At 42.6% G+C, this 24,069-nt stretch overlaps 1 protein-coding gene across 1 annotated transcript in view; it reads right to left on the minus strand.

Moving 5' to 3' along the window:
* The window catches only part of LOC308116515 (anoctamin-1-like), a gene marked incomplete at its 5' end in the record, with an annotated part of 64,645 nt that overhangs the window by 29,678 nt on the left and 10,898 nt on the right, over positions 1-24,069 (minus strand). The window contains 6 exons of the mRNA XM_080474764.1: positions 940-981; positions 4,521-4,576; positions 5,723-5,771; positions 7,392-7,446; positions 8,274-8,425; positions 15,129-15,227. Coding sequence (XP_080330890.1) covers positions 940-981; positions 4,521-4,576; positions 5,723-5,771; positions 7,392-7,446; positions 8,274-8,425; positions 15,129-15,227 — 453 coding nt within the window. The remainder of the gene's footprint in view (positions 1-939; positions 982-4,520; positions 4,577-5,722; positions 5,772-7,391; positions 7,447-8,273; positions 8,426-15,128; positions 15,228-24,069) is intronic.

The following is a 24,069-nucleotide window of genomic DNA, read 5'->3' on the forward strand; positions in this document are numbered from 1 at the left end:
TAAAAAGGAACGTGCTGGAATGCAAGCATGGACCAAAACATCAGGCACATCGTGTTTGTAGCAGGGTCGGATGCAGTTTTTTGGTTCAGAGATGAATTCATTCCTGACAAGGTGCTGGAAACATTCCTGAGAGGTTGTGGTCCATGTTGACACAATAAGATCACACAGATTCTGAACGTCCCAATCCACCATATCATAAATATGCTCTGCTACTTTACATAAAGAGATAATTACAGAAAATGAGAGAACCCCACATATACCACATGAACTCACATAGAATCATCAGTAAACCCAGTTTATAGTCTGTTTGTTCAGCGTTTTATCCGAGCCAGTCTCTGGGTCGGTTCTGGAAGGAAGCTGAGAGAATTGTCAGACTGACTGGACTCAGAGAGCTCATGCTGTAACGGCGAGAGGTGTCCATCGCCGTTATTCCACATGTCCTACTGCAAGAATATCTGTTGCTAAAAGGCAGGTTGGATCCAAGCTTCCATGTGTTATATTTAGTGCAGATCGTGTGAATGTGGCAGCAGAAATCATCCGGAGTCTGTGTGAACTGTTGCCTCAGTTTAATGGAAAGTGACGTCCTGTTGTTGTAGCGCATCAGCTTGTTTGTTTTACAATGATCTTCTGCTGCTTTCTGGTTGAAACTCATTGAGGTTATACCCCTTCTTCTTCTTCGTCTTCTCCAATCTGATGTTCACTTTTAGCATCAGATGTTCATCAAGAGACCGGCAGTTCAGATATATGCAGGAAGGACAGATAATTTCCCCTTAGGAGTTAGTAAAACTGAATTTTGTCTGCTCTATCTTTTTATTTTGGTGTCAAAGGGAAATGTAAAAAAAAATAAATAAATGAATGGTCACTCCCTTTATGCTTTAAAGCTATAATAACACTGAACACAACCCCCCCACTCCAAAACTTTTGTTCTGTCCTTCTTACCTTTCTGTCGTTGGGCTCTGCACCCTCCTCATTGATGTCTCCCTGTGAAAAGACAACAAAAAAAAGACTGACATGGAGTTGATGTTACTGTAGTGGACATCCACAGCAGCTCGCAGAAACAGTGCTACACTTTGTAACTCAAAGCAATTATTCTTACAGGTTCCACGATGTTCATATATAAGAACAGTCTAAAATCCTTATAATTTATTGCTTTTTCTCCTGAAATATCCTCAACTTGTGCGGATGAATAATCACATTTATATATATTAATCATTTATATGTCATTAATCATTGAAAGCATTTTGATAGAATAGACCCACTGAGCACAAAGTCCAAAACACATATAAAAGACGTCGTCTCTACACATCCAGAAGATGTCCCCAGAGGGGCCAACATGAAAGGTTTGTAGACGTCTTTCTTGGACATTGTCTGGATGTCTTTTCTGGACATCAATATTTGACATCCAGAAGACATCCTCAGACGAGCCAGAATGAACGTTTTTTTTAGACGTCTTTCTTGGACGTTGTATTCACGTCTTGTTTGGACGTCAATGAAAATGCGTTTCAAAAGAAACAGGACAGGTCGTTAGTCTCACACAGGACACACACAGACAGTCAATTTAGCACGACCAATTACATGCACTTCTTTGGTATGTGGGAGGAAACACATGCACACACAGGTAAATTCCACAAACACCTCCAGCTGGATCTAAACCCACGATCTTCTGTCTGTAGAGTCAGAGCGCTAACCAATGGGCCAGTGCTGATGAAACATTTACTCTTCTACATAGTTGTATTAACAAGACGAAAGGTTGTCAAAGTGCTGAGTTTCTTCAGGGAGACTTTAGTAGTTTAATGCCTTGCGACCAAAACAATAAAGGGTCATAACTCAGACATTCCTCATTAAACTTCACATGCTGTCTCCTCTCGCCTGTCATGATCTACTTCCCTCAATATTTTAATGACTCATCAGTTATTACACAGGCAGTTGGACTTAACAGACAGTTTGTGACCATTTCAACTGATTCTGGCTGTCTTAGATGTCCATCGTTTCATTTTTATTTCATTTGTCAACTACTTCTGGCTCAAATAGACGTCCAGATTACGGCCTGGACAGACGGGATGTCTATGGACATCGCTTGCTCAGTGGGGAGTCAGGGTGTCAAAACATATAGTTCCACGCCCAAAATCAGCCCAACAGAGTGTCCAGTCCTGCCCGCAGGAAACTTTGCAAAATATAGAAATGGCAAACAAAATATCAACTTTAACTTTTTCACTAAAATCGACTGCCGTTTCTGATTTAATCACACAGGATTGACTTGTTTTAGTAAGAGAGGCGACATAAAACAATACTAACACTCACTAATGAAGGGGCTGTAGCATCAAAACTAGAAAAACATGTTGAAACCCGCAATATGTCTCCATTTGGAGTTTTAAAGTACAAATGGCCTCGCATAGGGACTGCTCTTTCTTACTGACGAGTGTTTCTAAAAACACTTGAACACCTGTTCAACTGCAAAATGTCAATAAAACCTGAGAGAGAGAGAGAGAGAGAGAGAGAGAGAGAGAGAGAGAGAGAGAGAGAGAGAGAGAGAGAGAGAGAGAGAGAGAGCTATACAAGTTAGAATAAGGATTTAAAATTCTAGTCTCGATTTAACAGGAAGTCAATGAAGAGAAGCTAATATTGGAGTGATGTGATCAGGACTCTCGTTGCAGTCCTGCAGACTTGATTAACTTTCTCTCCAGACATTAAAAAACACTTCTAATTGAGTTAAATACCATTTCTTCTGCATTTTTAATGCTGATTTCTTTAATATTCACAACTGTTTGTTATACCATGGCGCTAATCCTCCTCTGAGTTGTAGCTTTTAACGTCAGCGGCGCAGTAGAATCATGAGGCTGTTACACCATCTACAACAAAATCAACCTGAGTAGGACCGATGCTATGACAACTGCTTTCCACTGGATCCACAGAGGGAACTGAAGAAAATATTAATGGATTATGTCCTCGAATGTGGTCACAGCATTGCCTGACAGACATCTTGGATATATATTAATGTTGTGCCGATACCGATACCAGTATCGGGAGGGGGGGCCGATACCACACTAAAAGCTGGTATCGGTATCAGCAGTTACAAACTATTAACTCGCCGATACGCAGCGCCGTGTGTTTTTCTCTCCCCCGACTCTCACTCACTGCTGCCCTGACTCCTGATCCATGTACGGTGACGTATTCAGTGCATGCCAAGGAAAGCCTCATATCTATATTATTTGTTATTTTAATTTAATAATAAATTAAAATACCAATTCATTTTATGTAGAACATGTATATAATTATTTCACTATTTAAATAAATATCCCATAGTTCGTTGTTGCACTGCTTCATGATTTAATTTAACCGTCAAACTCGCCCATTAAAGACCGTGGTGTCATGTTTATCAAACTCCTCTCATGTGGAATCAGCTCCTTGTTACAATTCTAAGTTTTATTTGATATACGTTTACTATTACGGCTGGTTCAGGCCACTCTGGACCTCTTTAATGCTATCAGAGCACAAATATGTGTGTAATGAACAATGTTATCGGAGGACATTTTGACACTTCGTCTTTACAGTCGGTACATTAATCACCCCTCTGCCCATAAAGGAGGAGCCGCCCGGAGACGAGGGTGACAGGCGGAGTAGAGACACAGACACACTGGAGATGGTTGGTTCTGTACTATTTAATAAAGAATGTCATTTTGGAAGGCTGTCTCTGTGGGAGAACCCAAGGGGGGCAAATACAACTGCCATAGTGGCTCCTCGTCAGGGAATCGAACCCCGGCCGATCACGTGACCGTCGGAGATACTAACTACAATACTTACGAAGAGCCGCTGCGGTTTATGAGCAGAGAAGTGATTAAGCAGCTGATGTGAATGAGGTGCGCTGCCTCACCTCTCTGCCACAAAGGGAGATTGAGACGAGATTGCTATGTGGTCATTGATGCTCCCCAGATGGAACCAAACTGAATTCAATCGCTGTCTCTTTCCTGACGATAGTGTATTGAGGATGAATGGTACCATTTAAACCAATAGCAGAAAGAAATAACACTTCACAAGACGTCTAGAGGCGGCATTTCTTCTAAGAACATGTCATCTGTAGCTCTGACACAAAAGCAGAGCCTTTGGCAAAATTCTGGACCAAAAAAAAGTCTTTCCAGTCAAAGCACAGCATACCGGAGAGCGAAGCAGAGAAAGCTGAGCCATGTTTGGAAGCTACTTTGCTATATCTGGCACAGGGTGGTTGGAGAACGCGCAGGGCATAAGGAAATGTCAAGGCTGTCGAAGCAATCTGAAAGCAAACAGACTTTCTCCTGCAAGAAAACCTAAAACACACAACCAGTTCAACGCTGATCAAAACACTGGACTGTTCAGAAGAAGAGTTCTGTCTGCAAACATCCACGGGAACATTCTGAGTCTAAAAGTCACATGAATCACATTGAACAATGAAGGAAATAGAGTCACTTCAGACACTCATCGTGCTTCACCTTTTCCATGAAAGTACAAACACGGATGACCATATGTGTAAAAACCAGAGTACTCACATCGTGAAGAGGGTACGCGGCTGTATATACACCACTACCAAGGAGACTGGTGATCCCTGTGGAGAAAATAGAAATGAATTGAGTCTCCATCTTTAGAACAGATGCTAACTCAGTGAAATGTAAGTGCAACAGTTATTTCACAAGCCCAAACTTTACATTCTTATCGTTAGCAGGTCCCGGGGACGGATTCTATGCAACACAGAAAGCATGATCATTGATCTTAAGATCTCCAGACGGATAATGATACAGTACATGCACTTCAAACTGTACAAGAACCACTGCCTTTATATGCATCGAATGTGTTGGAATGGTTGGTCATAATCAGAAACAGAAAAATGACATGTAATCCACCAGGGGACGCCACTCCTAATAACGACACCGGCCAAATACCAAGAAGAGCCGCGTACATTTTCTATTAGGAGAAAATGAACAATAACTACAATGGTGATGTCAACAAGTTCTTAAAGCTGCACAATCGGAGAAAGTATTAGAGGAGGTGGACATTAAACATGTCAGTCACTTTTCAAGAACTTCCACCATTTATTACTTGCCTCTAACCTCAACACTGCCCCCTCGGGGCTTCTGGTGGTACTGCTCCATAAGCTTAACAAAGAAATCCATAAGAAGTGATCACAGAGTGCAGACAAAAGGTTTTGTGTTTCCACACGTACATTTAATGTCAACCATAAATGAGCTTTAATTCTCTTGAGCTTCTTTGGGACGTCTCCACCTTTACGTTTAGGTTGTGGTGGTCAGTACTTTTGCCTCATAGTGAAACGAGAACAACCTGTGAACATGAGCCATGCCTGTGACTGCTTCAGCCCAGGAAACGTCACCACTCCTGACTGTGTCCATTGAGCAAGACTCCACGGCAAGTTGCTCCACCATTCATCGATACCACGCTTCAAACAAAATGGAGTCACGGGAGATCAAATTCCATGATAAAAGTCACCAATCTATCACAGGGCTAATATCCTACGTAAACTCCAACACCAACACAAGTTATTCAAATGTGTGTTTTACGAAAATAATCCGTAGTTTTAACCTCCATTTATTAGTTTTTTATCAGGACTTCTTCTCAACACACTTCGACAACCACTGCTGTGAGGCAACAGTGCTCACCAGGAGACAAGCAAGTCACTACGGTGTACAACTACATGGTAACTGTGGTTTTCACTTTGCATCAAGACAAACTGACTTACCCATGCTGTACTTGGCCTTGCATTTTGTTCGTTTTAGGATTTCATATACCTGAAAGGAAATGAAAGCCAGGAGTTTATATCAGGCAGCAGGAACTGTACTGGAACACTATAGGCTGTTGTCTTTTGTATATATTTGGGTTGCAGATTAATACATTTTCTTAGTCAATAATTATGACTCAGATCAAGCTCGAAATCTAATTGTAAGATACATCTTAGTCCCTGACACAGGCCTTGACACTGTTGAAACTGTTTCCTCACTCTGTAGGTAAGTTGGGCGTGGCCTACTAAAGGTTTGCATGGATAAAAACAGGTGCTGAATTATGGGCAGGATGAACAATTTAGCACTTTATACCTTCAGGAAATCGCAATATCAGCATGTGGGATTTACTACATCTGAGAACAGTAGTAAAACATTCTTTCTGAGTGTGTGTCTTAATGCATTTGAAAATATTGTGCAAATCAGCATCACCTTTAGCAGAGATGCTGTTGTTGTTATGGTGAGAGGCATTTCCTCCGCAGGCTTTCATTTGCAGATTTGATTTTGATTGAAATCTTGTAGGATTAGGGTTAGGGTTAGGGTTAGGGTTAGGGTTAGGGTTAGGGTTAGGGTTAGGGTTAGGGTGTAGGTTTTGGTTTACGGTTAGGGTTAGGGTTAGGGTGTAGGATTTGCGATCTTTTCTGAATCGCTTCTTTTCCTGTTCTGGGCCGACTGTGGCTCGGTTGGTAGAGCGATTGAAAAGCGCGATAAGTGAAATCCATTTTGGCCAAATTCAGATTTATTTCCTTGAATGGTGTGATATGTTTGGTCACCTCTTCCACCAATACGTCCAACAGCATATTATCACGGTTGATGATGTGATGGGGCTCAGCGCTCCACCCAATTACTCTATGGCGAACTTAAGTGAATGAACATGTAAGTAGTACACTTTCCACCAGGACGTGTCCTAGAAAGGAGCTCTAAAGTGGACAACTGCCAAATTTGAATGCTCTCGTTTGCATGTGATGTCGCTCAGGGTGTTGCTCTTCCACAAAACACACACGAACTTAATGCTGCGTTTACTCAGAGGCACCATGTGATACGAATGCCATTTTCCCATCATTCCTTTTTGGCTGCCAAAAAAATCCTACCACGAATATCAAGAACCCCCTGGATTCATGAAGTTTGCAACCGAGCGAGTCGATGAGTTGTGAAGTGTGGTGCTGCGTTATAGAACACGACAGTATTTGTAACGTATTCTCTTCGGTTCGGGTCCGAGCCAGAGTGGCATGACGGCACAAGCTTCACTCCGGGTGGCTCTCTCTCTTTGTGGCACAGAGCCCAACTATGCATGCGAGCACAAACTTCTTCTGGATCTGGAGCGATGTGGGCTGTTCAGCAGCCGATGGTAGAATGCCTGGTGTGTGTGTGGAGCCATATATATATATATATATATACAGTTCGTGACGTCTCTGCCCCTGAATCATATAATTTAGGCCAAATTCGTGATCCTCAGTCACGGATTGAGATTTGTCCCATTTGTGACTTGTCGTCGTTTTGTGTAAACGCAGCTTTAAGAGAAATTAATTTTGCATGAGCATGGATTTCTGCACACCTTATAAAGGTTCTTAGTAAATCTGTCCCCATGTGCCAGAAACTTGCTAAAAAGAAAAAGTGGATATTTGGACTTACTATTGAACTCCTGGTTTTGCTGTCAAAGAAATAATCTTTGTCTGAGAGATCAAACCTGCCGACACACAGAGAAATATCAGAGCATATCCAAATTACACATTTAGGCCCCGTTCACACGACAACGAATACGAGTGTATCCGCAAAACTTTTTTCACTTTTGGGGGGTCCGTTTACACGGCACCAGTTTGCTGATCCACTGTATCCGCAAAGTTTTTAATCCGTCTCTCAAGGTGGAAAGATTCTTTCACGGCGCAAATCCCTCCTGCAGAGACTGATGGAGGCTACAGAGCCTGTTACTGCGCATGCACATCTCTCCCCCTCCTTCCTGCTCATCCAGTTGTAAACAAACATGGCGGCCGCGTAGTGTTACGACCCGTAGTGGTACGACTCGCGGTCTATATTCTAGTTTTATGGTCCAGATCAAAAGTTTAATAGTTGAGACTCACCCCTGATATCATCCGATGTGTCATCAGTCCATGCGGATGTCAGGTTCTCTCCATTTTCTTCACGTTTATAGTGTTTTGTTCTCTGCACACGTCTGTGTAGTTTCATTACAAAATCAAGCAACAGCGCCCTCCAATGGCCCGGCATACTAACTACATCGTTGTCTCTGTGTCCGCTGCTGCAGTGGAAACGCACCCACTTTTTTTTAACGGATTAGGTGTTGTCACGTGAAACGTTGTCGTGTAAACAGGGCCTGAGTCTGTTAACAGTCTTGATGTAGCTTTAAGTTCCTAAAAAAATCTTTCACTCATTTTGAAAACTTTGCTGCAGAGCTGCAGCGACGTCAAACGTAACCCCCAGGCTTTGACGTCAGGACACTCTGATGGTGGCTGTTGGACCAAGTTTAGTCGTTACATGTAAAAACAATGACGTACTTACAGGTGCTGTTTTTCTCTGGAGAAAGTGTGTGACAGGTGTTTGATGTTCTTGGGCCGATGTTCCTCAACATGAGGGTGAAGAGGCTCATAGATTTTACTGACGAGCGAGCTGATCTTCTCCACAAACCCGCCTGACGTCTTCACCTCATACACCTACAAAGGCAGAAGAAAACACACAAGTCCAGTCATGGAGACACGGAAATCCTTTCAGCTTTGGTGGCGGTTCCCTGTGATAAATGTTGGATCGCACGGTGAGAGAGTGGAGTGGACAGTGATGGGTGCAGTGGGCTGGTTGGAGGAGGTGAACTGGTGTACATGGAGACCAACCTGAAAGGAATCTGATCAATCTATGGCTGTTATAGCCGGGAGAGCAAAGGTTTGTTTGTTTGTTTGTTTGTTTGTCATTCAAATAAAATTAAAATGAACAGTCTTAGTAACAAAACTTCCAGTTCACATTTGATGAAAAGGAGCAGAGAAGATGTACTCTTATTATATCTACCCCTTAGTTGCCTTTCAATACCTCCACACAATATTCTAAATATATACATATTTACAAATATTTGTTAATCATTCCATTTACAGTGTTTACAATATACACACACCCTGTTTGCTCAAATCAAATATCTACTATATCATATTATCTCATATCATCTCGTATATATATATATTATTATTATCACTTATATTCATATCTATTTCTCATACTTTTTTAACATTGCTGATTTTATGTGTTTCTTGAATGCCTGCAGAGTTCCTGACTCTTTTACTTCTTTCTGAAGTGCGTTCCATAAACTGATTCCTGTCACTGAGACAGTTCCTTCCATTACTTTGGAATTAAAGATGTATTTTTTAAAGATGTCTGTTGCTTTCAAACATAGTGACTCTCTCGCTCTTTCTTGGATGTTCATTGGCAATGTTTTTTATTTGCTTCATACAAAACCTGAAGAATATTATAATCAACTATATCATTATATTTTAGTAACTTACATTTGATAAACAGTGGGTTTGATGGATCTCTTTATCTTATATTATATATGGTTTTCAGAGCCCTTTGTTGTAAAATGAACAGTGTAGAAGCCCCAGATATCCACACAATAAGTTAAATACAGTATAATCCTTGTGTTACATAAAGTGAGTAAAGAGGATATATTTAGAGAAAGAGGAGAAGATGACAGAGGCTGGTTTACATTAAGCCCACCTTTCATTGCAACTCTGTGGAAAGACAGAGGTTTAAATCACCCTCATAAACTTTTTAATTAAGTTTTTGTTCCTTAGATATGCTTCTTGTGTTAGTTTGTGTACATTTTGAATTCAATGTGTGTATTGTGTTTCCTCTTTCACATTGGTTGTATGAACCCTGGACACACTGAGTGCTGCTTCAGCGCTGATTGCTGCGCTTCTCTGATTCCATCAGTTCTATCAGACCGCGGGAGAGTGACGGACCCGAGACCAGCTTTTCTTGTGATTTGGACGGATCTGGACCATTTGCTTGTGACGTTTAATGCAGTTTTCAACTAGAGGTATTCGACACAAATACCAGCTCAAGACCAACAAAGTACAAAATGTGTATTTCTCACCATTGTTCAAGTGCTGCAACGGTGACAAATAATGCTTTGTGTTTTGGGGAATAAAAATGTCCATGAAAAACTAGAACAATGGATTCAAAAACAACTAAAACCTCTTTTAGGAGCAATTACCAGACAAAAGCTTTTTCTGTAGCTGCTGACCGGAGCTGCATGCAAGGGGTCATCCAGACTTCACAGAACTGCTTCAGCTCTGCCAGATTATTAGGATCTTCCCTATTAACATCCCTCATGAACTCATCCCACAGCGTCTATGTTGGATTCCGTTCCGGACTGAAGGGAGGGAGAGGTGGCTCATAGGCCATCAATCCTGTCACGAATCACTTAGAACTCATTAAATATCAAACACCATGCATTGATTATAGCAGTGGCATCAGCTAAAACCAACAGAAGAAAGACTCAAACCAAAGAGTAAAGAATGCAGGGATTAGAGCCAGAAATTACAGTCATGGCCTCTTTAACTCTCTTCTTATCATGTCAAACTGTATTTCTTCTGATTATTCTGCGTGTTACTGAGTATTCAACAACAGACTCTCAAAGTTGAGTGACCTATCAGTGCTATTCCCCATGTGTCTGTGCATGAGGCTCCTTAATGTCAACAATGTCAAGTGTTTCCTGCTTGAGAGAGCCGCCAGAACATTACAGCCTCTTTATTTAAATCTTAAAGTGTTGGAATTCTTTCTAACCAGATAGTTCAGCAGGTGAGCGCATGGCGCTGTGAGATATGAAAATTAGTTCAGGCCTTACTGGAAATCATAAGTGAGGTTTCTCTTAACAGTAGAATGTACACAGTCATCTGAAAGTTCTCCATTTTTTTTAATGGCGAGTGAAAAACAAACAAATCCCTGAAGCAACTCCCAGAGCCGAGAACAAACAGGAAGAAAGCTCCTGCTGGACCTGGAGGCTGATGGGAGCAGGAAGCACAGATCAGCGGTTCACACACCGATCGCTGAAGCAGAGTTCTAAACTTTTGAATTTAACTTGGGATCCTGTCTCACACCCAATAACATCTGTGTCGTGTTATGTAAGCAGCCTCGAATGATCGACTAAAAACTTGCACATGTAAAAACAGGCCATTTCTTTGTTTGCTCCCCACTTTTTTTTAATTTGCACACGATTTCCAGATATGGTCTGAATGACCATCTCCCATATTGTGTTTGTTTTGTTTTTCAGATTTATTTGTTGAAACACTACAATACAGTACATTCGATAACCTCCTCCAACAACACTCCATGGTATCACATTTCATTTTGTGCTTGTCAGTGCTCGTCCACCGAAGTCAGCCTGGTTTTTAAAACTCAGCTTTTTCTCTTCCCGTGTCAAAACAAATGATCAATCTTTTCCCAGCTTCAATCTCTTTAAGAGGCACCAGGCAGGGGTGTCCGCTCTCTCCAGCTCTCTTTATAGTTTTCATCGCACCAGTAGCAGCCGTCATCATTCGGAACAACGATCAAGAAATACAAACAGCAAATGTAACTCACAAAATCTGCTTGTACGACGTGCGACTCCTCCTGAAACAATAGAGTTAATAGTCAGGTTCAGAATACTCTATAAATGGGAACAAATCACTTGTCTTGTCTATTAACTCTATTTTGTCAGCATACACCAAAGCATCCACTGAAACCAGGGAACATTTATGGTCAAACTGCACAGGTGGTTTCCAGGATAATTATCTTCACACACTTTGGCACCAGTCCAAATGTTTTGGCCAAGGATCTGTGAGGACCCTATTCCCGTTTACCTCGCTCTCTGCTTGCTAGGCAATCTCACAGAGGTTAATTTAGAGGGGGAAAAAAATCCAGCATACTCCTGGTGTCCTTCTTAAGATGGTTTTGAGCTGATGGTGCCTGTCATTGGTAACCTGTCTTTGTCCCGATCCAAGGGCGACACACCTGAAAATGCCCTCCTCACCTGTCCAATCAAAACGATCACAGTTGCACACCATGACACCCTCTGACAGGGCGTTTAGTTAGCGTGAAGCTAATGTAGCTCTTTGTTGTTTATTGAGCATTATTGAGCATTATTGAGCATTATTGTGCATTACAAACTGGCACAATCATATGACCTCTGAAATTAGGCTGAAAACCATCGCGTTCTGCATTACATGGCAAACGACACGGCAACACCTGCACCGCGTATCCGCCATCTTGGACGGGCCAAAGCCCTGCCTCCAGCTCTCTCTCTCTCTCTCTCTCTCTCTCTCTCTCTCTCTCTCTCTCTCTCTCTCTCGCTCTCTCTCTCCCCACCTCTCACCGACCACCTTACACACACACACACACACACACACACACACACACACACACACACACACACACACACACACACACACACACACACACACACACACACACACACACAGATTCCACAGAAGAACTGTAACCCCATAACCCCATTCCATCATCAGGCCAATATCTTTACTGAAACACCAGCCGTGGCATGGAGCGATAAGTGCTTGTAGCACTCGGTGGCGTGCCAGTTCAGTCCCAGAGGAGTGGCAGTACAACAAACATGAGTACGCTGTGCTGCCATGCTGGCTCTCTGCAGACCATTCCTACGTTTACATTGACTGCAACATGAAATCAATTCTGGCACCACCAACACTGCTGGACAACAGTGAAAGAAAGGATACAGACTGTCCCCTTGAGGACATCATTTCTCATCTTTAACTACAGATACAAGAAGCAGTGGACTACAGTCAAGGGTCATGTGCAGTAGGAACTTTCAGACCACAACTGCCCACATTCTTTTCTATGTTTTAGCAAAATCATATGGTGAAACTCTAACTTCCTACGATGAAAAACAGAAGTACATCTCAAAAGATTTGAATATCATGATATTGTTCAATATTTTTTGTCACTCATTTCAGAAAGTCAAACCCATATATGATATAGGCTCATGACATCAAACCAAAACTCAATTGTTCGTCTCATCGAGAGTTAAAAATCACGCGCCGGTACCCCGGACCTAAATCTGACAGGAAGTCCCCAGTTTGCCTTTCAAAGTACGATTTTCACCCAAAAGCGGCCCTCAACCTCTGAAGGAGAATACATTTGACAAGAATACAACTACAACTAGATAAATTAGGTATAAAAGGAAAAATAAAGAGCTTGGATAAAGAGCTTTTTATTAGATAGAAGAGTAGAAATCAGGGTCGACATAGACTATTCAAAAATATATCATACAGAGAATGGAACGCCCTAGGGGAGTGTGTGTAGCCCTACGTTATCTAATATCATGATAAATGACATGTTTGCATATATCTATTCGAGTGTAGGGAAGTCTTTATTTGCGCACGATGGAGCTTTATGAGGGTGTAATATTAAATATTTACAGAAAAAACTACAGGGGGCAATTGAGAAAGTGGAGCAATGGGCAGAGAGCTGGGGGTCAGATTTCCTGTGGGTAAAACTCAAACAATGTGTTTTGATGGAAGGCATAAGGACATAACATTGAAACTACATGGTCAAGAAGTTGAACAGGTTAAAGTAGTGAGATTTCTGGGCTTGTGGCTCGATGAGAAACTAACATGGAAGCAGCAAATTGATTAAATTACAGACAAATGCAAAAAAAAGTCTATTGGGAGCGTCGAGAGAATCACTCTTTAATATTTACCAGGCTATGATGAGAACAGCAATAGAATCTCACAAGCTCAAAGACTGAGAATATATAGCTCAAATATATTTAGATGACAAATACAATAGTGATACGTACATTTTACAGATGGATCAAAAGACCCTAAAATATGTTGGTGCGGATCAGCAGTGTGTATTCCTAGTAGGGAAGTAAACATTAAGAAAAGATGTACAGACCGTCTATCAGTGTATGCAGTTGATAGCAATAGTAATGGCATTGGAATATATAACAGAATATGAAGTGAGTCAGGCAATGATAGCATCAGCTAGCAGGGCAGCCATCACAAAGCATAGGAGCAATGAAATCTTGCAAGCAGGAGTTGATTTTTAAAATACAGTTTAATGCATAAAATCCAGAAAATGGGAGGGAATGTGAGGTTTGTCTGGATTCCAGCTCATGTTGGAATTGAAAAAAATGAGAAAGTGGACATTTTAGCAAAAAATCCCTTGAATCACATAAATAGAACTTCCAGTTCAGTTGGGCAAAGCTGAGGGGAGAACACTAGTTAAGAAACATATACTAAAAAGGTGGCAAGAATACTGGGACTCTCAGGAAACAGGTAGAGATCCTTTCACAATACAGAAACAGGTTGGGGCGAGTAGAAGGACAGGAAGAGACGATGATGGTACAATTAAGGATTGGGCCTCCTGGATTAAATGGGACACTTAATAAGATAAGAGAACATAAAGATGAGAAATGTGAACAGTGTGGGATGTTTGAGACAGTACAGCATGTCATGATGGAATGTAAGAAATAGGAGGAGAGAAGAACATTAAAGGAAGCAGTTGAGAAAACAAAGGGCGTATTTAGTTTAATTAATATAGTTAGAGCAGAAGATAAGGAGATAGTGAGGAGTCTATTTAGGTTTCTGCAGAGAACAAAATTAATAGGAAGGATTTAGGATCAACTCTAGACCAGGGGTGCCCGACCCCGGTCCTCGAGGGCCCCCTGTCCTGCATGTTTTAGTTCTCTCCCTGCTTCAACATACCTGAATCCAATGATGATGTCATCACCAAGGTTGTGAAAAAACCCAATAACCAGCCCCTCATTGCAGTCAGGTGTGTTGCAACTAGGAGCAGCTAAACCCTGCAGGACAAGGGGTCCTCCAGGACTGAGGTTGGACACCCCTGCTCTAGACTGGAACGGCCTAATCTCGTTCTAACTCCAGCCCAGTAGGTGGCAGTAATGCTCCTGGGAATAGGTAGCAAACTGCCATAAAATACAAAAGAAGAAGAAGAAGAGTAAACACTGGCCGGTACGTCATCATTTATGAGTCTGACGTCACCAACGTCTCTGCTGGCGAGCTTCACCGGTTGGAAAAGTTCAGCACGGCGACTCTCTTTGAACGTTCACAAATGGTAACTACAGTTTTATGTGTTTTTCTACTAATTCAACACCATCCAAAGTGTCATATAATTCTAACCACATTCACCCATTCAGACACACATTCACACACCGATAGACGTGGCTGCCATGCAAGGTGCTCAGCCCATCCACTGGGAGCAGTTTGGAGTTCAGTGCTATGCTCAAGGAAATGCCCCAAGAAAGCAGGTTGATGTCAACAAATGGACGCATAGAATACAGTGATGACGTCAGGAGTGGTCGTCTTGGAGAATCAACAAAGAGAAGGAAAGACTCACTTTCTTGGTGGGCATCTTCAGCTTCATGAATTCCGCCTCTCGACAGAGAACGTTCCAGGGAGCATGGATCTTCAGAAAGCCCACCCCTGAAATCTTGGCCTAGGAGACATACAACATGTTGTCATTTCATATTGAGCTGTAAATCAGTAAACAAGCTGGACAGTATCTTGCTCCAAAACCTAAAAAACATTGTGAAAATGTTCCTTGCAAGACTCAACCTGACGATGTTTTTACATTTCATTTCTCTGTTCCGCTGTCTCCGCTGACTGAGAATGTCTCAACTCCAGACTCAGGCTTGAAGAGGCTCAAATTCAGTATTCGACACACCACAGCTTTGATAATCAGCAATATTCTGTTAACAGCCACAACACATGACAGATGTTTTTTATCATCAAATCCATAGGTTAAAAAAAAAAGAAAAGTGAATCAGAATGGATTCAAAAAAGAAGCAATATTTGCCGTCGCTTCTATCAGAAGCTGATTAAAGCAGGACGGACAAACGTCTCAGGACAACATGAAGTACAGGATGAAAGATCAAGTGAGCGTCTGCAATAGAAATCCTCTGAGAAATAAGTTAGTTATTGTGGGAAAATGTTTTCGTGGTGTATATTTTCCATGTATATTGATTTTATGGTAGTTTTACCTTCTTACATGTTTATATTCTTAATTCTTTATATTTTTCACTTCAAAAGCAGCAATCTCACTCTGAGACTCAAAGTGAGATTACTTGTTTTCAGTGTTTCAGAATACTTTCCTCTCAGATGCAAACTGTAAAACTTTATCTTGACCCTATTTGCAGGAAAACATTGTGGGATTCACCTCATTCAGAGTTCATCTGCTTCCTTCTTCCTTATTGACAAATATGGGGTTATTGAGTTCTTAAAGCTTTTTTTTTTTTAACAAACTTAATTTAACAAAGTGATGCAAATGTTGAATGAAAGGCTGCACGGTGGCGCAGTGATTAGTGGTCAGTGGTTAGGCCTCCTTTATAAAGGCGGCCTATGTAAAATACGGGTCCTGAAAGACGCGTACGCCACTTCCCACGCAAAGTTTGTGATCTAAAAAAATAAACTTTGCGGGAGAATGTGCGTACCAGTACACCAACTTTGAACCTTGTGCACGCAAAGTTTTGAGACGGGGAATCTGGCGGCGCTGCTTGTGAAGTGGTGAATTAAAGTCAGATTCCTCTCATACATTTATTGTCATGACTTACGGATCCACGTAATCATAAACAGCCAAGCTGCAGTGGTATACATGTTTCTTTAGTGGAACATTACTGCTGAATCAGCAGCACCATGTTCATAAGTCATAGTTTCACCTTAAAATGATACAGAGCGCTGGATAGAACTGATTGTTACGCACTTTGTCACAATTAAAAATCAATCATTGCCATTGCTGAGTAAGCGTATAAATAGCGCAGTGACAGCCATGCGTAAAGCTGCACTGTGGATGCGCTGCACCGCCATGTGCTGGAAACAGACGACCTCCTCCACCCGCCGCCTCCAACTCTAGTGACTGACGATAAAACACAAAGTCCACTGAGCCTTTTCAAAACTTAATTCATACATTTATTAAATAGGTCAAATTGTACTTTATCGATCTCCGCTGTGGTCTCCACCAACTATCCCTCTCCAACACTCCCAACCATGGAGGCTGTCTCTGTGTCCAATGGTGTGCTGGGGTGCTGCCTGGCCTCCATGATGTCACTCTCCTCTGACCTCCATGATGTCACTCTCCTCTTGGTCCCATGATGTCACTCTCCTCTTGGCCCCATGATGTCACTCTCCTCTTGGCCCCATGATGTCACTCTCCTCTGACCTCCATGATGTCACTCTCCTCTTGGCCCCGTGATGTCACTCTCCTCTTGGCCCCATGACGTCACTCTCCTCTGACCTCCATGATGTCACTCTTCTCTGACCTTCATGATGTCCCTCTCCTCTGGCCTTCATGATGTCACTCTCCTCTTGGCCCCATGATGTCACTCTCCTCTGACCTCCATGATGTCACTCTCCTCTTGGCCCCATGATGTCACTCTCCTCTTGGCCCCATGATGTCACTCTCCTCTGACCTCCATGATGTCACTCTCCTCTTGGCCCCGTGATGTCACTCTCCTCTTGGCCCCATGACGTCACTCTCCTCTGACCTCCATGATGTCACTCTTCTCTGACCTCCATGATGTCCCTCTCCTCTGGCCTTCATGATGTCACTCTCCTCTGACCTCCATGATGTCACTCTTCTCTGACCTCCATGATGTCACTCTCCTCTGACGTCCATGATGTCACTCTCCTCTTGGCCCCATGATGTCACTCTACTCTGACCTCCATGATGTCCCTCTCCTCTTGGCCCCATGATGTCACTCTTCTCTGACCTCCGTGATGTCACTCTCCTCTGACCTCCATGATGTCACTCTCCTCTGACCTCCATGATGTCACTCTCCTCTTGGCCCCATGATGTCACTCTCCTCTGACCTCCATGATGTCACTCTCCTCTTGGCCCCATGATGTCACTCTCCTCTGGCATCCATGATGTCACTCTCCTCTGGCCTCCATGATGTCACTCTCCTCTTGGCCCCATGATGTCACTCTCCTCTGACCTCCATGATGTCACTCTCCTCTGGCCTCTATGATGTCACTCTCCTCTGGCCTTCATGATGTCACTCTCCTCTGGCCTCCATGATGTCACTCTCCTCTGGCCTCCATGATGCCACTCTCCTCTGGCCTCCATGATGTCACTCTCCTCTGGCCTCCATGATGCCACTCTCCTCTGGCCTTCATGATGTCACTCTCCTCTGGCCTCCATGATGTCACTCTCCTCTGACCTCCATGATGTCACTCTCCTCTGGCCTCCATGATGTCACTCTCCTCTGGCCTCCATGATGTCACTCTCCTCTGGCCTCCATGATGTCACTCCTCTTGGCCCCATGCTGTCACTCTCCTCTGAGCCTCCACCTTCAGATCAGACTCTTCTTCTCCACCTCTGCAGTCTCAGCTCTCCCTGTGGCTCTCACACTATTTACAGCGGTGATGACGAGCTGCCAAATACCTGGCCTCCACCTCCTCCATGACTATTTCACTCTCCGAAAGTACGTGCAGATGTGCGTACGCAGGGTTTTATCGATCCGAATCTTTTTTGGTGCGCCATTTTCAGCTTTTGGGCGCACGTACATTTTTAGTAGGAATCCTACACAAGGTTTTATAGATGAGGCCCCTGGGCCTTTCTGAGTGGAGATTGCATGTTCTCCCCTTGCGTGGTGGATTTCCTCTGGGGACTGCAGTTTCCTCCAACACAAAAACATGCATGTGAGGTTGATAAGTGATGCTAAATTGCCCCTAGATGTTAATGTGTGTAGTTGTCTGTCTATGTGTGTGTGTGTGTATGTGTGTGTGCCCTGTGCTGGGATCGGCTCCAGAAACCTGCAACCCTGAACAGGATAAGCGGGATAGAAAAGGGATAGATGGGCGGATGGATGGATGGATGGATGGATGGGTGGATGGGTGGATGGACATTTAATGAAGTAAAAGTCTTCACCAGACACTGTTCTTTTTTTGTAAATGGAATGTGTCATGTCTTCATCATTCATCCAACATCAACAGAAATTCTGTCTTTATTGGTGACACATTAACATTTATAACATATCATTTTTAACATATCATATAATTTATAAACATATAATTTATAACATATCATTCAGATCATATCATTATAACATATCATTCCCATGAAGCTGCAGGATGTTTCATGGGACTGAATCCAGTGTTATGACAAGCTGAGGGTGTATTTATCCATCATATCACCCTGTTAGATTTACCTTCACCACTGTCACATTTGGTGGGTTCTGAATTAATGTTCTTAAACTGGCGACACGGAAAGCTTCTGCGACCTCTGAAAAGAGAAGTTGCTCATTCCAGTTCGACGTTTGTCTGTGAGTCTGATCCACAACACACCCAAGTTGTTGTCCTTAATGATCAATATCACCAAACTGGAGGATTGTCTTACTATTGTTGGCTTTCCACACATTTCCTACTACTTATCCAAAGAAAGATACAAAGAATGATAACTGGACTCGCTAAACAGAGTCACCCATATTATTAAAGCTGAATATCTTGTTAATATTTGGTTAGACTGTCATTTCATGTTTATGTAAATTAGGTATTTAAAGCAGCTTTCTTTCACCTCAAGAACATCGCCAAGATGTGGTCGATTCTGTCATTTAATGATGCTGAGGTTTCTAATTCATGCTTGTGTCACACTGATGAAGACGGTTCAGAACGAAGCTTGTGTTCTGGCGGGGGAGGGTTAATAAGACCACAATGTTGGCCTTACTCTCCATTGGCTAAATGTTAATGAAAGACCAGACTCTCGGGAGCTTTTGGTGCTTCCTAACAAGTGCTTGCTCAAAGGCACACTGTCAAGGTTTTTAAATATCCCAGAGGCTATGTTATGCGTTGACCCGCCTGTTGTCTGGAGGCGGAGCTTAAAGGCTGCTACGATTCTGCTACTCCTCTAACAATGGGTGAAGGCACTGGTCAATCAGAGCAACAGACAGCCACATCCACTCACATTCACACCTACGGGCATTAGAGAGTCACCAGTTAGCATTAGACGCAAGCTTCTGGATCGTAGAAGGAAACCACAATAAAAGAAGTCCATGCAGAAAGTCCCTGCCTGGATTTGAACCACAGCCTTCTCAGTATGGTTCATGATTGAGAGCGAACTTGAGACACACACGTGCCTGCGACAGCAGTTTCCCATTTCTTCTTGTTTTCAGGTTGATGAACATCAGAATGACTGATTTTCCGATGTGCCGGTGGCAACCTCGGCCCGGTCATTTGAAGTCCCTGCTGTAGAGAAGCATAGCTGCTATTTATGCACTGGCTTCATACGCTGGCATTAGACAGACTATCAGCTTCCACTTTTACAAGACTGACATAGATACATCTAAACTGCAACGCTGCACATAGTCCTGGAGAAACTGGCAGCCGCTTGAATAATTGAAAGCATTCAGATGTCTCCTGACTTCCTCTAGTTAAATATAAACAATGCCGAGGCCATGTCCAGGCTGGTCTGAAAGTGTAGTTAAACTAAAGAGTTTAAGTATCCTGAGGCCTCATTCACAAAGACCTCTTAGGATTTCCTACTAAAAGATGGCGTACGCCCAAATCCAGAAAACGTTGTATGTGTACACAAAAAAAAAGTCCAGATGTATGAATCTGTGTGTTTGAATGAATCCAAGCATATTTACTTTGTACATCCTGATCAATGTGGAATTGAGCGCACACGTTGGAGTGCAACATGTGCACGCCCCCATTTAAATATGCAAATTCTAATTAAATGGGCCTTGGACCAGAGCTTCCCCTCTCTGCACGATCAGAAAATGAAAACAAAACAGTACGACGGGAAAAAAGAACCTCAGGAAAGCGAATTAGAGACGCTTCTCAGCATGGGCGCCGATTTATTCATTGGCCTGTGGGTGCCCTGCTGGGGGGTGAGCCCACCCCACTTCAAAATGACACATGATGCGCTGGTAGGGGAGCGGTAGAATTCTTGCCATTCATTTGGAAGACAGGGGTTCAATTCCCAGCCAATGTGAAGTTTTGTGCATTTTTTTTTTTTTTTTGATTGGCTGTCCCCCAGTGGCTGCTCAGTCTTTTCAGTGGATGTGCCCATGATCACACCCCATTGTTGCAAATTAATGCAGAATTGTGCCGGTGGGGGGAAAAATAGGCTGATTAGGACCTTTTGCACACTTTATGCTCGGATTTCACACTTTAATGCAGGAGTTTGATAACATGAGTGCTTTGCACACAGACAATCAGGGGCTTGTTAGAAACATCTGAAGCTCTAGTTTAACAAGCAAAAAACAGGAAGTCACTAACTTTAACCGCTGACTGGTAATGACGCTGTGAAGACGGAATGGTAATTGGGCCACAGACTACTCATCATAGGGACTAATATTAGCACAATAAAAGGAATGAATTTCCTCACCAAGAAGCCACCCTTCGCCACAATGTTGATGAATTTAATTTGCGCCTCACATACGACCTGTACATTGATCAAATGAAAATGTTTTACAAAACTCTGGGCACATCTCATCTTTACACCTCGACATGCCTGCAAGATCTTTGATAAGGGTCATCGAATCATCACACAGTCGAGGGAAGCTCTGATTGGGCAAGAAGGGGCTGAGCAAGGGCTTGGTGGACATCCTTACCTTAAAATAAGACATTTAAAAAAGCAGCTGAACCCCCCTCATCCACCCCCACACCCCACCAGCTACAGCACTGCAGAACAAAACTGAAAAAAGAGACGGTATAAACTATATTTCTTCACGAGGCCCACCTGTCTCAGTCAGAACATAAGAAGTGTAAAATATCTGGCTTAAGAAATTCAGATTACAGTTCACATAAACAAGGCAGAAGAAGAGGTGTTATAATTCAATCCACAATTCAACTAAATTTCATTGTGAATAGAGAATGCAAGATAAAGAGAGAAGGTACGTCAAAGTGAAGGGAAAGTAAACAAACCCTTAGAAAGTGATGAGCTTAACATAATAGCAAAAGAAACAAAAGGCATACTAATTTGCAGAGGGGAAATCTATATAGTGATAAAACATAAATTAAATATGAAAACAAAACACATTTGGCAACATCTGTAAGGCTGTCCCCGGAGGAGATGGAAATGATAAGACATTTGCAGGAATATCAACTGGTCTAGAAGAGACTTTCCTCAGTAACTCATAGGGTCTGCTCAAGATTGATTGTTTCTTTATAAATAAGACTGACAGATACCGAGTTGAAGAACGCAAGATAGAGTGCAGATTGTCCTCACCATAATGCACTTCTCAAATTAACTCTACAAATGAAGTTGAATATTAGGAAAGAGCAAATAATCTGGAGGCTGAATGTGGAATATTTAACAATGAAGGACTGGTAGAAGAAATTAAAAAGGACATCAGACGATATGTGGGAGAAAATAATAATGAAGAAGTCGATCCAACAATTATTTGGGATGCTCTTAAAAACGGTTGTGAGGGGAAAACTTACAGCTTATAGCAAATTTTCATGAAAGTTTCAGCAGGTTTAGGCCTTCAAAAATGCAGCAGTTTGCACAGTAGCAGAAGAAAGTCAAATGATATTTCCTTGCATTACAATATTGTCTTGTCCAGCTCTGCTCGGGCTCGAACACCTTCACTTCAGGTTTTTTCTCATTAAATTTTAAAAGTTAAAAGTGGTGTTGTGCCGATACCAATCCCGGTATCGGGAGGTTGGGCCGATACCACACTAAAAGCTGGTATCGGTATCGGCAGGTACAAACTATTAACTCACCTATACGCAGCGCCGTGTGTTTTTCTCTCTCCCGACTCTCACTCACTGCTGCCCTGACTCCTGATCCATGTATGGTGACGTATTCAGTGCATGCCAAGGAAAGCCTCATATCTATATTATTTGTTATTTTAATTTAAATTTAACTGCGGTTGGACTACTGTTTTACATGTATTTACCGGTACATGGATATTGCACTATTTTGGGGCATTTGTGAGCTAAAACTAAGGTTTAAGAAAAGTTTATTCTTTTTTCAGTTTCACCCACACCAGGTAGGAAATAAAAAAGTTGTCCTACATTTACTGTGTTGGTGGTTTTTTCCTGTTTCACAAAGGTTTAAGCAGCCAGATGAAGCCATGATAGCAATGATTTATACAACCAAGTGAGTATGCAGTTCTTAAGAAATAGAAAAAAAACAGGCCATATCTTTTTTAAACACTGCGGTATAGGCAAGTATCGGTATCGGCCGATACTATGCAACCGGGTATTGGTATCGGTATCGGGGCACACAATTGGTATCGGAACAACACTAGTTTAAAACCATCCAGGCTTTTATTTTGTTGAGACATGACAGCGAGAAGGTATAACCCTAACCCCTTTTCAGCAGAACAAAAATGTGTGGGTCATCTCCGTAGCAGTGAAATAAGGTGCTGTGCCTTATAAGAACTGAACCCAGTGGCAATAAGTAAAGATAAAAAAGCAGGGGCCCTAAAGTTGAGCCCTATGAACCCCATTTGAAAGAGGATCGGAGGGGGATTCAGAGCCAGCAAGGCTCAAACAAATAGGACCTAAACCATGCAGGAGAAATGACCTCTGATGAACACCAGTTGTTGCAAACGAAATTTCAATATTTCATTTTCTACAGTGTCAAATGCAGCAGTCAGGTCCAGCAGAAGAAAAACCACACAATCACCACAATCGTTAGCCAGGAGGATGTGATTAAAAACCTTCAGCAAAGCTGACTCGGTGCTGTGGAGGGGTTTAAAACTGGAGAGGAAGACTTCATAAATGTTATGTTAAGCTGCGACTAGACAACCTGAGGGCTTAATGTGGGTAACCACATCCTCTAAAAGTGACAAAGTCATAGGCTCAAACATGTCAAACACATCTGGACACGGGACAGCACCAGAGGGATCAGAAGCAGGAGCTGGAACCAGAGCTCTCGTCACAAGAACCTTATCCTTTAAAAAAAAAAGTGCAGGAAGTTCTCACATATTTCCGGGGATGATTCCAGGCAATCAGACCGCGGGGCTTTAAAAACAGAGTCAATGGTTCTGAAGGCGGGCATGGGCCGTGATGATCTCAGTGACACTGTTGCTCCCAATCTATTGGGAGCAATATGGCGTTCAGAGCATTGCTCAAGGACACTTTGGCACGTGGATGGAGAGCAGTGGCGTGCCATGAGCGTCAGGGTTGGGAAGGCGGTGCGTAGCATAAGCAGACCACCGATGTCGACATGAACGATGATTATATATTTTGGCGTGAGGAGCGGAGGAATGGCAAGTTTCAATGAGGTTTTCCATTGATACCAACTGTAATCAGCAGAAGCTTTTATTTTGACACACCAAACAAGAACGCCATGGCAGGATGAGATGACACACAAAACCCTCTTCACTCCA

The sequence above is a fragment of the Lipophrys pholis genome, assembly GCF_963383615.2.
Source record: "Lipophrys pholis genome assembly, chromosome: 11".
Classification (NCBI taxonomy): domain Eukaryota; kingdom Metazoa; phylum Chordata; class Actinopteri; order Blenniiformes; family Blenniidae; genus Lipophrys; species Lipophrys pholis.